This window comes from Taudactylus pleione, unplaced genomic scaffold, assembly GCF_031769625.1.
Source record: "Taudactylus pleione unplaced genomic scaffold, aTauple2 ptg000082l, whole genome shotgun sequence".
Taxonomy (NCBI): Eukaryota; Metazoa; Chordata; class Amphibia; order Anura; family Myobatrachidae; genus Taudactylus; species Taudactylus pleione.
The window spans coordinates 8,310,001-8,326,910 of NW_028284484.1; the positions used below are offsets into that span (position 1 = coordinate 8,310,001).

Sequence of the window (16,910 nt, forward strand, 5' to 3'; positions counted from 1 at the left end):
TACACACACATACACATGAAACAGTGTTAAACAAATCAAAATATGTTTTATATTTTAGATTCCTCAAAGTAGCCCCCTTTTGCTTTGATGACAGCTTTGCACACTCTTGGCTTTCTCTCTCAATCAGCTTCATGAGGTAGTCTCCTGGAATGGTTTTCCAACAGTCTTGAAGGAGAGTTCCCAGAGGTGCTGAGCACTTGTTGGCTGCTTTTCCTTCACTCTGCGGTCCAACTCATCCCAAACCAGCTCAACTGGGTTTAGGTCGGGTGATTGTGGAGGCCATGTCATCTGACGCAGCTCTCCATCACTTTCCTTCTTGGTCAAGAAGCCCTTACATAGCCTGGAGGTGTGTTTGGGGTCATTGTCTTGTTGAAAGGCAAATAGTGGTCCCAGTAAGTGCAAACCAGATGGGATGACATGGCGCTGCAGAATGCTGTGGTAGCCATGCTAGTTAATTGTGCCTTGAATTTTGAACAAATCACCAACAGTGTCACCAGCAAAGCACCCCCACACCATCACACCTCCTTCTCCATGCTTCACAGTGGGAACCACACATGCAGAAACCATCCGCTCACCTTCTCTGCGTCTCACAAAGACATGGCGGTTGGAACCAAAAATCTCAAATTTGGACTCATCAGACCATAGTACAGATTTCCACTGGTCTAATGTCCATTCCTTGTTTCTTGGCCCAAACAATTCTCTTCTTCTTGCTGTTCATCCTCAGTAGTGGCTTCTTCGCAGCAGTACGACCATGAAGGCCTGATGCACGCAGTCTCCTCTGAACACTTGATGTTGAGATTTATCTGCTACTTGAACCCTGTGAAGACTTTATGTGGTCTCTAATCTGAGGTGCTGTTAAGTAGCGGTTTCTGGGGCAGGTAACTCTAATGAACTTATCCTCTGCAGCAGAGGTAACTCTTGGTTTTCCTTTCCTGGGGCGGTCCTCATGAGAGCCAGTTTCATCAAAGCGTTTGATGGTGTTTGCAACTGCACTTGAGGATACATTCAAACTTCTTGAAATTTTCCGTATCGACTGACCTTCAGGTCTTAAAGTAATGATGGACTGTAATTTCTCCTTACAGAGTTGAGTGGTTGGTGCTATAATACGGATTACAACAGTAGTCAAATAGTGTGTGTCCACTGTGTACTAACCCTACCTCTGCACAACACAACTGATGGTCTCAAACACATTAAGAAGGCAAGTAATTCCACAGATTGACTCTTGACAAGGCACACCTGTTAATTTAAACCTATTCCAGGAGACTACCTCATGAATCTGATTGAGAGAATGCCAAGAGTGTGCAAAGCTGTCATCAAAGCAAAAGGGGGCTACTTTGAGGAATCTAAAATATAAAACATATTTTGATTTGTTTAACACTTTTTTGTTTACAACATTATTCCATATGTGTTCTTTCATAGTTTTGATGTCTTCAGTATTAATCTACTATGTTCAAAATAATTGAAATAAACAAAACCCATTGAATGAGAAGGCGTGTCCAAACTTTTGACTCGTACTAACACATATACATATATATACACACACACACATATACATACACATTGAGTCTCCCATATCCAAAATGCTTGGGACCAGAGGTATTTTGGATAACGGAATATTCCGTATTTTGGAATAATTGCATATTATAATGAAATATTTTGGGAATGGGATCCAAAATATACACACGGAATGCATTTATGTGTTATATACACCTTATACACACAGCCTGCAGGTAATTTTATACAATATTTTTGTGGCTCAAGCAAAAGTTTGTGTACATACATGACATTCATTTATCTTTCATATACACCTTATACACAGCCTGAAGATAATTTTTAATAATTTGTGCCTTAGACAAAGTTTGTGTACATTGAACCATCAAAAATCAAAAGGTTTCAATATCTCAGTCATGGCAAAATTATTCCGAATTTCGGAATATTTGGATATGGGAGACTCAACCTGTAATATATATATATATATATATATATATATATATATATATATATATATATATATACACACACACTCACACACACAGGTTGAGTCTCCCATATCCAAACATTCCGAAATACGGAATATTCCGAATTACGGAATAATTTTGGCATGACTGAAATAATAAAACCTTTGATTTTTGATGGTTCAATGTACACAAACTTTGTCTAAGGCACAAATTATTAAAAATATGGTATAAAATTACCTTCAGGCTGTGTGTATAGGGTGTAAATGAAACATAAATTTATTTCATGTATGTACACAAACTTTGCTTGAGCCACAAAATTATTGTATAAAATGAGCTGCAGGCTGTGTGTATAAGGTGCATATAACACATATATGCATTTTGTGTATATATTGGGGTCCCATTCCCAAGATATTTCATTATGATATGCAATTATTCCAAAATATGGAATATTCCGTTATCCAAAATACCCCTGGTCCCAAGCATTTTGGATATGGGAGACTCAACCTATATATATATATATATATATATATATATATATCCATACACAAATACACACACACACATATATATATAAATACAATATTATACACACATACATATATATTATACACACATATTTAAGATTAGTATGTTATATTTATGAAGAAATTATAAATCACTTTCACTTTTCTAGAGTGTGCACAAGTGTTTCCAAATTTCTCCCTCGTTAGTGTGCATGTGATACATTTGGCCCAATAGGAAGTTGGGAATCAGTATGAAATACCGCCGGCCGCATGGTTCGATTCCCGGCAGCGCCTGGCCGACAGATTAGCAGAGCCCGGCAGCGCTGGAAATCCCGATCGTCCCTAAGGTAAGTATAAACTAAACTAACCTAACCCTCCTTAGGGGTGCCTAACCATAACCTCCCCCCAAGTGCCTAACCCTAACCCCCCCTTCTCCGCTGCCTAAACCTGTCCCCCCCGGGGTGCCTAACCCTAACCCTACCTCCACCTCCACCTAGCCTAACCCTACCTCCACCTCCACCTAGCCTAACCCTAACCCCCCCGGGGGGGTGCCTAACCCTAAGTCCCCCCCGGGTGCCCTAAACCTAACCCTCTCCCCCCCGCACGGCTGTCCGCTCGCGGCGCCCGGCATCCCTTCGATTGGAATGCCGGGCGTCGGTCTCCATCTGGGATGCCGGGCGCCGGTCTCCATCTGGGATGCCGGGCGCCGGTCTCCATCTGGGATGCCCGGCATTTCACCCTCGCTGGGATAAGACAGTCGGGAAGCCGGCTGCCGATATTAAGGCAGCCGGTTTCCCGATTGTATACCGTAAGATGCGTTTGATTTTGCATTTGACTTTAATGGGGATTTGAGGATTGATTTTGGAAGGGATTTTATAAACTGAACACAAAATGCCTTCTTAAAATCAACCAAAATTAAATTTGATTTGAAAATCGAATGCAAAATTAAATAATACGAGGGTTTGCTAAGGGATTTTGCAGTTCGATTTCAGTCGATTTTATAGTTTAATAAAATTGAATACCTAATCAAACCTTAGTAAAATTTACCCCCAGGGAGCACCAATAGGAGCTTGGGAAACATGCAAATTACCCATAACCAACATAAATTTATCCAACTGGATTTTTTTTTTTTTTTTTAAACACCAGTTAAAATCAATCAATTGTAGGAAAACCTACTAAGAATGCGAAAAAAACCCACAAACAAAAGAAGCACTATGATAAAGCAACGCAAAGAGAGTGTCAGACCCATATCTTGCAGGGTCGAAAAACCCACGTAAATTAAGAGTCAAACATGTGTAAAAAAAAAACCTTAAGAATTGAGCTTGTATAAAAAAAAAAATAAAAAAAAAAAAAAGGATAAAATAAAAAAAAATGGTTCCATTGGTTCACTATGCTTGGTTTAGTTAAACGTATAGGTTTTTTTGTTTTTCTTCTTTTTAATCACCAGTTTGCAACCAGTTTGTTTCTTGAAGTATAAAGGAGCAGATTGCAGATGGAGCCAGTTCTCTCCCTTACTTTTAGAGTTCCACAAATACAACTAGACAAGCGTTTAGCAGTATTTCTTAGGTATTACATTACCACATTCTCTTAAAGTGAAAATCTAGAGCTGCCACTGCCGGCTTTACCAGTATGCAGTACAGAGCCTGATAACCAAAATGCACCTAACTGCCATATTTACCATGAATGCTGAGCCCCTCCTCCTTGTATATGGAATATAACCGGAAAGCTTCTTCCAGCTCCATTTGGGAAGAAATCGTACAGGGATCACCTGGTTGAAAAAAAGAAAATACAGTATGTTTAGCACATTATTCTGTAAAAGGAACATAAAAATCCACACATCACGACAGCACAGCTGTTTTGGTTATTGATTAGGACAATATGGAAGTAGAAGTTATATTGCATTAGCAGTTTCATTTATTAGCATAGCTGAACCTGCATTAGTAGTGCGCAAACTAACATTGAATTCAGGAGCCAGCCAATCATATCAAGGAGACTGCAGCATCTTTAGGTAGCAAGGAAGGGTGCACACCACGTGACTTTACGGGCCTGAGTCACATGCTGACACGTCTTATGTTGCAGCCATGTCTGCGTCTTTATGCGAATGCGCTGACGATTTTGAGAATAGTGAGACACTAACTTGCGGCAGTATAGATCCATCTCGGTGCGTCTTTAGGTGCACCCTCAAAACTTGTACCAGTCCTATGTCAGGTGCTGTTTCTCAGTCAATTTCATCCTGTGTGAGCAGTCATGCCCACATCTGCCTAGCCACCTCTGTTATCTCCCAGGTACACCGCTAAACTCCACACTCCTTGAGTCGAAATTATTTCTGTGTGTCTGTGCAGTAACAATTCGGAACACATGCACAGTACTTAAAACATCGGCCAGCTGCGTGCGTATCGGCATAGCGTGCAACTCAGAATCAGGCCTTACAAGTGTTAACGCCCAAAATTTAGGTGACAGCAGTAATGTTTTCAGCATACTGGTTACCTCACTGGGAATTTCCACAGTCATAATCTACACTACAATTGCTTAGCCAGGATAAATGATATCTACAGAGGCGCCAAGAGAAGGGGTACCGGCCCAGCTTCTAAGGGCAACAAACATCCCCCTATGAAGTGCCACGAAGGTGACATGGTCACGCCCCTCTAGTACCCAGGCCCCGTGAATGTCTCAACAGCCCTGTATATATGGTTAATTACGATTGCACTGAAACAGAGCCCAACAGAAAGTTTTGTTTGACAGTATCAAATGCTGACATAAAAAGTAAAGACAGAAATATTTGTAAAGCTGTCCATATGATTCACCTGAAGTTATAAAATATAGTTTATACAGTAAGTATTTTAGAATATGATGCAACATGGCTTGCTAAAAACAGGGCTGCAACTGCGGGGGGCGGGGGTGTTTTGAGTGGGCCTAGGGGGGCACATGCTCCTGCGAAAGATTTGAGGGGGCACGGACAAGGCTGTTGGGAGTCCCAGTCTCCCAGAATGCCGGGTGTCAAACTGCGTGATGTCATCGCGCATGGCATTCTGGGAGCGGCCCGCTGGGGAGAGAGGGCAGAGGAGCAGCAGCAGCAGCACTCAAATTCCCGTGCCCTGAACCCTGAGTCAGCCTGCCTGACCGACTCTGAGCCCTGGTGCTGGAGGAACACAGGGGGAGGTGAGTCGCAGGGGGTCTGTGTAAGGGGCATTACTGTGTGTGTGGCATAATATGTTACAAGGGGCATTACTGTGTGGCATAATGTTTTTGTGTTTTTTTTAGGATGGGGCTGCTAAAGACAGTAGGAAAATAGCAAATCTCAATATTATTCTTGTGGTCTTTCCTTTAGGAGTGTGTTAAGCATTTCCAACTCCTTCCTCTACCTGCTCACTTCAACTTCCCACCTGCAGGTACTGTAGAAGCACCTTACTACCTTATCAGGCAATTGTTTCCAAGGGAGCAGCATTTAAAAGGAGATGAGAAGGGTGTGGCTTATAGGGGACTATGGAGGACTCCTGGACGGCTGCTGTGTACACTAACATACAGTCTCTCTCAGAAACACACTTCCCAACATGGAACATATCTGAATCAAGACAGATTTCTGAAAGGGGCAAAGTTTCGGAATGTTATGGGGCGTGGTTACATAACGGACTGCTTAGCCATGCACCTGATGGTGCATCTAATACTACAAAGTGTTAGGCCTCCACCAAGCTACCTTTCATTACCTGTGGGCAACTTATTCTTACTATTATTATCATCATGCATTGCAGCCTGTAGCCTTAGAAGAATAACTGCACACTAAACAGAATTATTTTTTTCCATAGCTTTGTTTTAATTTCCACCAAAACAGACATAAGATACAGGCCTAAGGAATATGCTACTATACAACATACATACTGTGGCCAACAGGAAGACAAATTTACCAACAAAATTATACATCATACAGATGTGTCCTCATACACCTATCCTTAATATGCCATGGAGTGCAAGCCGCTTGGTGCGAGTGAGCCACCAGGATCCGTGCGACTAGTCTTGCACCAAGCATCATTTTCGCCCCAAAAAAGTGTCTGTCGCAATTGAATGTGACAATCCGCTTAAGGGGACTGTACTGATTAATATGATGAGCAACACAGGTATGTCTGCAAGCATCTGAGTCAGTACACGAAGCACAACAGAACGCTGCATCATAGAGAGTCAGACTCCGTCGCACAGAGATATACAAGTGTCGTAGATCAATTAAATCCATGCGGTCTCCTGGTGCGTCTTATTTGCATCACATTGCCACTAAGACGCATTTTCAGCCGAATAAGACACAAAAGAGATGCTCGGCACAGTAGCACAGTACCTGGTGCACAAAGAGAGGTTGTTTGGAGCGACAGCAGCAATAAGTTATGAGGACACATCTGCACATAGCCTGCAATGAACACCCACCAATGTCATTATCAAAATTTCCCCATTGAAGAAAAAAAAAAAAAATCTCTCTCGATAGAGAGATACACACAGTATATATATTTATCTTTCTTTTTTTCCTTTATTTCAAGGTGGGCTAGTAGACGGTATATTAATTTACTGTAAATGTTACATTTTGATTGTCAAAAGGTACATAGAATCATATAATCAAGAGATCATTAAAAACAATAAAGTTACCTTTACATCCATAGCATCCATAGGGGAGCTTGCAGCATCATTCAGGGTAGTTAAGGGGGAGATATTATTATCATTATGCCTGAACCAAGGCTCCCATTATTTTTTTAAATGTTTCCCATGTAGAGTGTAAATAATGGGTAATCCTTTTCATTGAGGCTATGAACCAAATCCTGTCCTAACTTCCAACATAGGGGCGGAATTCAATTGAATGCGATGTTGAGTAGTGCCGGGAATGAGCATAGACAGCTATTCACTTGGCCATGATGTAAACCCGCCAACAGAAGATTTCTGCTCGCATCCTCCTGAGGTGCGAGCAGAAATCCAACTAAATTAGTGCCGCCATGCTAGTTGCGGGCTTACCGCGTTTGCTAACAGCATTTCGCCCAGCACTTAAGTCGAAAAAATGCAGTTTAACGTGACTAAACCCCTAGCAATAGGAGCGGTAAACTCCATCTCCCAACTTGCCGGCTGCGATGTGGACAATCGAATAGCACCGGGCCCTCATTCCTGGTGCTATTCAACATAGTATTCATTTGAGTTCCCCCCATTGATGGTTTAGATAGCTGTTTCCAAAATGTAGCTATGAAACCCCCAGTTGCCTGAATGCAAGGCTATGAGCACTCACTGAGTTTAAAAAAAGAGAAAGTCCAGAAGAGCAGACCATGGCATCAAATTAATACGGGTGCCAAACACCTCTCCTACAAGCCTCTGCATTGTTAACCAAAAGGATACTATTCTTGAGCATACATGGAGAAAAACCCCTCTGTGAGAGCAATCTCTCCAACACAAAGGAAAAGCAACTGGAAAAATTCTATGTAATTTATTTGGGACTAAGGACCCGATTCAAAGATGGACGCAATGCCGATATTTACGGAGTTGAGCAATTATTGGTAAACTGCGCATGCGTCAAGGCATATTTACATTGCCGTTCGCAGCAACTATTTACCAGCAGTGTGACTGACAGTGAGGGACCATTTAGAGGAGAGGCGGCAAACACACAGGCATTTCCGGGCAGCCACAGCTTGCGTCTGCGATCAGTGTACACCATAAAAATGGCTTCGATTCCATTCCGCACAACTATAAACTTACGCAGAAGGCCAATTATCAAAGGATCTGCAACTATTACCGCTAGGGGAACCCTGGCCTCCTCAGGAGGAATGCTGGATCACATGTTACTGTTTCATTTACCATTCAAGGTTCTGTATATTACGGCTATTGATAATTTTGTTTCTTCTTTAAAATAAAAATGAGAATTTAAAGCATATATCAAAATGTAATAAAATGGTATATAAGCCAAGCTATTTATTGAGCAGGTTTGTAAATTAGTTAAAAAAAAAAAAAAGGGAATCTTCTCCACTACAAATCTTTAAAAGCCCACAGTAAATTTTTCAGCTATTGCAGAACCTTAGTCAGAGCAAGAGAAAACATGACATAGCTTTCATTTTTTAGACGTGACTATTAGGATGCAAATATGTAACAGGTAGCTGCTAAAACAATACATTAAATATTAATGTTTCCTAACTAGTTCAAAGCACACAAAGCACAGCTGATAGCAATGTGGTGGGGAATAAGGAATACATTTGAAGATGTAGACAGCATCGTTTAAATATTAGCAAACATTCCCATACACTTCCACATTGCAGAAGACAGCAGGACTTGCCATTTGTACTTAATGTCATTTTAAAAAGCATAATCTACCTTCACGGTAGTGTCTTCCTCATTTCCTTTGGGTAATACTTTAACCAACATTTAGGGAGGAATTCAAGTAGACCGTTAATTTTCGCACACGAAAAACATGACTTTGTTGCGTTTTTATTCACGCAATCGAATTACAGCCTGTTTTTTTCCAAAAATATCTCTAATTGCACGTATCCGTGTAAAGGTCACGGACCTATGCGTTTTCGCGGCTGTGATCATGAGAAATTATAATTTGGTAAATTACCCCCCTTAGCCTGGTTACTTATTCCTTCCTTGGGATACAGAAAGAGAGCAATACACTACAAAAACATCTTCTGAAAAATTATACGGTATTTACACCTATAAAACAAAAGTAAATATAACCATAAAGCCTGTGAAAGCTGCAGTACCCTAGCAGAACGTGAAAGTGCAGAACCCCAACATGGAGTATGGGAAGCAGGGTGGGAGGGAGTGAGCAGGAACACATTTGGTTTTCCGCCAGGTCTTTAAGAGTAGAGGATTAAAATTGGTAGTATAGCTTAAATATAAAGGGTCTGATGCAGAGTTAAAGCAATTCAAATGCAATTACAACCACATTGCGTGCAGAGAAAAATAGTCTCCCATAGGCAGAGTTGTACGTATCTTTGAGACCACACTGCACCTATCCATAAGTTTAGATTCACAGTAATCATCCTTATCAATGCGCACTTGCAAAAGTGCTACTCTTGGTTCAAGAGGTCAATCTAAAAACGGGCATAAACGCACAACGTTACATATCTCGCAATTCCATCTACACGTCATCACTACATGCGAAAGCTCAGTTACCACCCACCAATGATACTTTGACGGCAAGTGGAAAATCGACGGAGTTGCATATACCGTTTTGCAATGCAAGTATAGGACAGGCACAGATAATAAAACACATCCAGAGTACAGCATATCAAGCAAACCAGAGAACTACACAGGATTTACGTCATACGCTCACACTGAGCAGATACCAAATGCAACCACACTGGAACCAACGGTCTTTGTACAATACACACATAAAGCCATATACAAGAAAAAGGGTAACATCAGCAGTGACACTGTCAGCCGGCTACACAATCATATCTCCAGAAACTGACCTGGGGAAGCAGTAAATGTACCGTAAGTCAATGTGTTCTCCATGCGGCACACTAATAGGTTTATTTTTTAGATATATTTCTTTTTCATTGCGAATTTACGATAAAAGACTAATGACTGGAGAAAGGGGCCTATTTCTTTCTTATCTTGTTGCATGGACTAGAAATGTACTCATATACAGAAGTACAAATATGGCCCAGCAGCAGGATGAGTATGGGATGCCTAACCCAAAACTAATGCTGCTACTTACCTCCGGAATCACTGTGGTCGGGCAGTGGCGTAACTAGGGTATTTGGAGCCCAGGGCAAATTTGAAAAGGGAGCCCCACCACCAACACCACCCCGATATGTGTGCACGCACAGGAAAAAAAATGGGCGTGGTCACTTAAAAATGGGGCGTGTCAACATGACACACCCCTTTATTTTCACGCTGAACATTCCTATCCATATGCACCTTGACCCCAGTAGTACCCCTTATACAGTACCCCCAGTATGCAGTTGTGGTCCCTCTTATGCAGGCCCATAGTAGTGCCCTTTATACAGTATCCCCAGTAGTGGTCCCCCCTTATACAGCCCCCAATGAGTTCCCCTTATACTCAGTGCCCCCAGTAGTGTTCCCCCCAAATGCAGTGCCCTATGTAGTGTTCCCCCTTATGCAGTGCCCCCAGTAGCAGTCCCCACAATGCAGTGCACCCAGTAGTGGTATCCCCTTATGCAGTGCCCTTTATATAGTGCCCCAAGTAGTAGTCCCCCCCCATGCAGTGCCCTTTTATATAGTGCCCCCAGCAGTATCCCCCCCCCCTATGCAGGTTTCCCAGTAGTGGTCCCCCTTACGCAGGCACCCAGTAGTGATCCCCCCTATCTAGTGCCCCCTGTAGTGGTCCCCACAGTGCCCCTAGCAGTAAGCCCCTTATATAGTGCCCCCAGCAGTAGTCCCCCCCCTCCCATGCTGTGCCCCCAGTAGTGGTCCCCCTGATGCAGGCTCCCAGTAGTGGTCCCCCTTACGCAGGCACCCAGTAGTGATCCCCCCTATCTAGTGCCCCCTGTAGTGGTCCCCGCAGTGCCCCTAGCAGTAAGCCCCTTATATAGTGCCCCCAGCAGTAGTCCCCCCCCCCTCCCATGCTGTGCCCCCAGTAGTGGTCCCCCTGACGCAGGCTCCCAGTAGTGACCCCCCCTAACCAGTGGTCCCTGTAGTTGTCCTTCCTGTTATTGCCCCCAGTTGTGGTCCCCCCAGTGCAGTGCCCCTAGTAGTAGGCCGCTTTTATAATGCGCCCAGTAGTAGTTCCCCCCCCAAGTAGTTGTCCCCAGTTGAGGTTCCCCCTCCCGATTAAGTGCCCCCTGTAATAGCCCTCCCCCCAGTAGAGGTCCCCCCAGTGGTAGCCACCCCCGTTGTGCCCTCAGTAGTGCCGACAGGTTTTTAAAAATATATATAAAAACATACTTACCTGAATCCACGCTGCTGCTGCTGCTCCTCCAGTCCGTGACGCCGCTCCCGCCGCCGCCCAACAGTTCTCCCGGGCTGGCGCGCTCAGCATAATGGGACAGACATCATGACGTCTGTCCCATTACCCACCGCAGGAGTCTACGGAAGTCCGGCTCTTGCAGTGGGTGCTGCAGCAGTCAATGAGAGTCTATCTGACTCTCATTGGCTGCTGTTTAACACATGCATGTGTTATGCACAGCCTGAGCCCGCCTCCTGGCGCTATTGGGCAAGCGCTCAGGGGGAGGGAACGGGCTCAGGCGTGCAGCACAGGACCGGCGCTGGAAGCCTAGCGCCGGTCCTGTGTAAATGTGTAGCGTTGACAGCAAACATTGCGGTCGGCGCTACACTGGTGGCTAACTAGGGCGGGCCGGACCTTGGCCGGCGGCGCCCCCCCGCGCCGACGGTCCCACGGCGCCCAGGGCACGCACCCTGCCCGACCCCCCCTAGTTACGCCACTGGGTCGGGATATTGATCACATCCCCCCAGCAACACCAATGCCAATTTGTTGCATTAAACACCTGTGTGCCAGTTAATATACAAAGAACATGGACTAGCAGGTGAAGATGGTTGCAACTGCAGAGAGTGAGGCAAGTGCACAAATCTGCATCTTCTGATAGGAAGGGCCTGGCGGCACAAAGCATTTGCTGCTGATAGCGGACTGTTCATGCTTCTACTTGTTGTGTTGTGCTCACATTGAAATATTAGGTTTTGTATCACAACACAATGACTTTTGGAGGTCCAGAGTGTGTATTTTCGATGTGTTAGCCAGGAGCTACATAAATGTATTTAGCGAGAAAAAAAAGCTATGTTTACAGGGCCTTGAAAGTGGCAGAGAAAGAATTTAAAATAGAATATAGATCCCTCTGTTGTGAGTATAATTCAGCAAAAAAAAAAAAGGTGAAAAGTTATGAGTGAGTTCATTTGATGCATTCAATGCCAGAGCCAATAGCAAAGTATGACAGTACTGTGAAGCAGGCTACAAAGACCTGTGGAACCCTTCGTGGGCTCAGCTCATCACAGCCCACGTAGAGTTTAGCACCAGAACACAGCTGGCGTAGCTTCGCTGTAGTCTCTGAGCTGCAACCAGCTACTCTTCTGCCAATGACTTTTACATCTGGATTGTATAGCTTCTCATCAAAAGGGGCCAACAGCTGCGGGGTATAATGTAATATGTATGAAGTATAAGCACAAATTCAAACCAGCAAGGGCTAAAAAGCAAGAAAGGCCTATGATTTAAATGCTCTATTACAGTAGTTCCCAAACTTTTTTGAATCACGTAACCCTAATGCATCAGAATTGTTTTCACGGCACCCCTAAACCAAAAGTTTGTTATTCAGACAAAAATGTAGTGTAGTAAAGTGATGTAAATTGTACTTACCTGTCATCCATAGGTTCATTTATATAGTGGGTGACAGGTTTGCACTTCTGTTTGTCCACATATTTACATTACATTGACCATAAAGAATTTGATTTGGTGCTGGACCACCTACCTGAGGCACCCCTGCAAGTGTCCCGAGGCACCCCAGGGTGCCATGGCGCACAGTTGGGAACCACTGCTCTATTAATTAAACTAAATCAAACCAAAAATATAATGCACATTTGAATGTTCTGCTGTGTAGGTTTAACTTTCTTCGGTTGTATACCTTTTAAATGCATTTGGTATGATTTACCGCCGGCCACATGACAGAGAAGGAAATCCCGATCGTCCTAAAGGTAAGTATAAACTAATCTAATTCTACCCCCTAACCCGCCTTTAGTGTACCAAACCCTAACCTCCCCCCCCGTGCCTAAACCTAACCCCCCCTTCCCGCCGCCTAAACCTAAGTCCCCCGGTGGTGCCTAACCCTAACCCTCCCTCCCCCTAACCTAACCGTAACCTCCCGGGGGGGTGCCTAACCCTAAGTCGCCCCCGGGAACCCCTAACCTAACTCCCCCTCCCGCAGCTGTCCACGCCCAGCATCACTTCGATCGGGATGCCGGGCTCCGGCGTCGGTAAAATCACAGGCGTCTAGATTTAGACGCCTGTCATTTAACCCTCGCCGGGATTAAGTAGTTGGGAAGCCAGCTGTCGGCATTGCGTCGGCCGGCTTCCTGAACGTATACCCTTTTAAATAGGAGCATTAAACTAAAAAAAAAAAAAAAAAAACAACACTTTTTGCATGGACTGTACCATGGTTATGGTCATTTTGGCCATTAGGAGACACATGCGTTTGAGGATTATATGTATTGTTTAAGATTTAAAAAGGTACAGTACTAACCCTGCACTTCTCACCCCTGAGGAAGATCATCAGAGGTGAACTAAAAACCACTAAATAATACTATGGGAGTATATTTACTAAAGTGAGAGTTTTCATAAGTGGCGATGTCACCCATAGCAACCAATCAGAGACTACTTAACATTTAACTAGCACCTTCTAGAAAATAATAGCTAGAATCTGATTGGTTGCTATGGGCAACATCTCTACTTCTAAACACTCTCACTTAAGTAAATATATCCCTAAGTGATTAGAACACAATTTTTATAAAGGTTTAAATACATACTTAGACCTGATATATGGGCCTATGTATTAATAATTGCAGCACTGCTGAGATTTTTCTCAGCTCGTATCGCGGGCAGACATTTTGAATGAAAATATCCCCGCAATGAACTAACTAACTCGCAGGGATAGCGGTAGCGATAACAGCTCACTGTCCCTGCAAGTTACTTTCCCAGCATATTTGTGAAAGACTCCTCCGGGGATTCTGATATTGCGCAAGATCTCTCTTTTGTAAGACTGCCTCCATCTGATTACAGTGGTTTACGCCACCTGTAGAATGTATAAACCTATGGGGTCAAACTCCAAAAAGGCTCAATAGTCAGCGTATGGTTTAATAGGGGTCAAACCGTAGTCCTCATTGATAACAATAGGGACTGTGGTCTGCTCTGCAATGCTAACTAGCACTCTGCCAGAGATTTGTGAGAAATCTCCTGCTTCATGCTGTTGGCGCATAGCAACAATTCATAAAATTATGCAAAAACTGCAATTCTACATAATTTTATGAAAAAAAAATTAAAAAATCTTTATAAATATTCCCCATACTCACAGATTCCCATTAGAAACACATTTTCAATTAAGTCCTCATTAAATAGACTTCAGGCAGCACAAAAAACAAGTAACCCTACTATTTAAATTTCACGTCACATTTTTGTGTGTGTTATAGTCACCAAGCACACTGAACTCATAAGGAGATCATTATAAATGAATTTGAAAGATTAGTATTTGTGCATCTTAAATTCCACTCCCTGACTATTTTTTATTCAAGCTTCTGGAAGAAAAAAGAGAGCAACATTTAAATATTTGATGCTGGCATGCACAGTCCTTATTCAAGGGCAGAGGATATTGTTTGATGAAGGTCTGAAGATACTGCCAATAATACTTTAAAGCTTTGGAATATCTAGCTGCTGTACATGCGTTTCTGGATAACAATCCCATAACAAAAAAAAAAAAAAAAAACATAAGTTCTGATCCCTAAGGTGCTAGAGAAACACAAAAATCTACTTTTGTGGAAAGAAGCCTATTCAGTTTTGAGATCAGGAGAAAAAAAAAAAAAGAAGGTAAGATAGAAAAAAATAAATAAAATAAAAATAATATATATATATATATATATATATATATATATATATTTCTATCTATACACACACATATTGCACATTGCACAATTGCTCAACAGAGGCACCACGACTAAACGCCCATGATGGCCATACAGAGTAGATAGTCATACGTAATCATTTAGCCAGAGTCTTGTTTGTTATATGGTTTTCACAAACGAGGATGGCATCCTATACACAAAAAGAGTATCTGATTTTTAAAAATAGTTTGTACGCTCCACATAGATACGGAGAGCACGAACTACATCCAGGGAGGCTTCACCTACAGCAGAGGTTCACAAACGCGGTCCTCAAGGCTCCCCAACAGTTCAGGTTTTAGAGATATCCATGGTTGAGCACAAGTGGTTAAATAAAATTGACTGAGGTACTAATTAAGCCACTGCTGCTCAACCATGAATCTCTCTAAAACCTGAACTGTTGGGGAGCCTTGAGGATCGCATTTAGGAACCTCTGACCTACAGAAAGGTCTTAAGACTGAAAAGCTGGAACCACAATCTCTTCATTCACATGAAAATGGGACACTACCTTAGGAAGGTAACCCGCACCTGTATGGAGAACAGTTCTATCCTGGTGAAAAACAAAAAAATAGGGAGCGACAAGAGAGCGCTGCCAAATCAGAGACTCTGCGTGCAGAAGAGATAGCAAGGAGAAAAAGTGTCTTCGCTGTCAACCATTTCAAATCTTCTAAATCCAGAGGTTCAAATGGGGGAGCTTGTAGCCCCTTGAGAACCAAAGACAAATCCCACAGTGCTAACGGTGGGACAAAAGGAGGCTGAACTCTGAGAACCCCCTGAAAAAAAAAAGTCTAACATCTGGTAAAGAAGCAATCTTTCTCTGGAACCAGACTGAAGGTGCAGAAACCTGCACTCTCAAAGTGGCCAGGCGGAGACCAAGGTCCAATCCAACTTGGGGAAAAGCCAGTACCTGGGAAACCCTAAACACCTTAGGGTCATATTTTCTGTGGGAACACCATTGACCAAAAGAATGCCAAACTCTATAATACATTCGGGCAGAGGAAGGCTTTCGTGTCCTAAACATCGTTTGAATCACAGAGTTGGAGAAACCCTTGGCTCTTAAGATGGAAGACTCGAGAGCCACGCCGTCAAAGACAGGCGATCTAAGTCCTGATGCAGGCAGGGACCCTGCGCTAACAGATCCGGCCATAGAGGAAGAGGATACGGACTGTCTATGGATAGATTCCATATGTCGGTGAACCAATGACGTCTGGGCCAAGCAGGAGCCACTAATATTACTGTTCCACCTTCCTGTTTGAATTTCCTGAGGACCGTTGGAGGAGGGAAATTGGAGGGAAGAGATACGCCAGCTTGAAGTCCCATTTCACTGCTAGTGCATCCACAAAAGCTGCTGAGGGATCTCTGGTCCTGGACCTGTACCTGGGGACCTTGTGGTTGTGACGTGATGCCAAAAGGTTTATGTCTGGTAGGCCCCATCTGTTCACCAGGAGTTGAAAAAACCCTGGGTGGAGAGGCCACTCTCCGGCATGTATGTCCTGATGACTTAGGAAGTCCGCTTCCCAATTAAGGACTCCCGGGATGAATATTGCAGAGATCGCCGGAAAACAACGTTCTGCCCAAATCAGAATATTTGTCACTTCCCTCATGGCTGCATGACTGTCACGATCCGGTGCAAGTGTTCCTCTGTGGAGGATGGTGAGCCAGGGGATTCGGGTGACTAGGGAAGTGACTGTAGCTAGATCTCCTAGTTGCGGCCAAACCCAGGTTTGGCTAGACCTGCCCAGAGGCGCGGAGTCTAACTCACTTGGTGGTTTTCTCCAGTGACCCCTCCAATTGGGATTTGGTTTTCGCCGCACCAAGTGAGCAGGTCGCGGCCCTCTGGACAGGTACCTGGGAATGGCAGAAGACCAGAAACTAT

General features: G+C 43.5%; 1 protein-coding gene across 1 annotated transcript in view; it reads right to left on the bottom strand.

Moving 5' to 3' along the window:
* Nucleotides 1-16,910, bottom strand: part of PRKCZ (protein kinase C zeta) — a 256,098-nt gene that overhangs the window by 167,143 nt on the left and 72,045 nt on the right. The window contains exon 4 of the mRNA XM_088468202.1: nt 4,140-4,229. Within this exon, the coding sequence (XP_088324328.1) occupies nt 4,140-4,229 (90 nt within the window). The remainder of the gene's footprint in view (nt 1-4,139; nt 4,230-16,910) is intronic.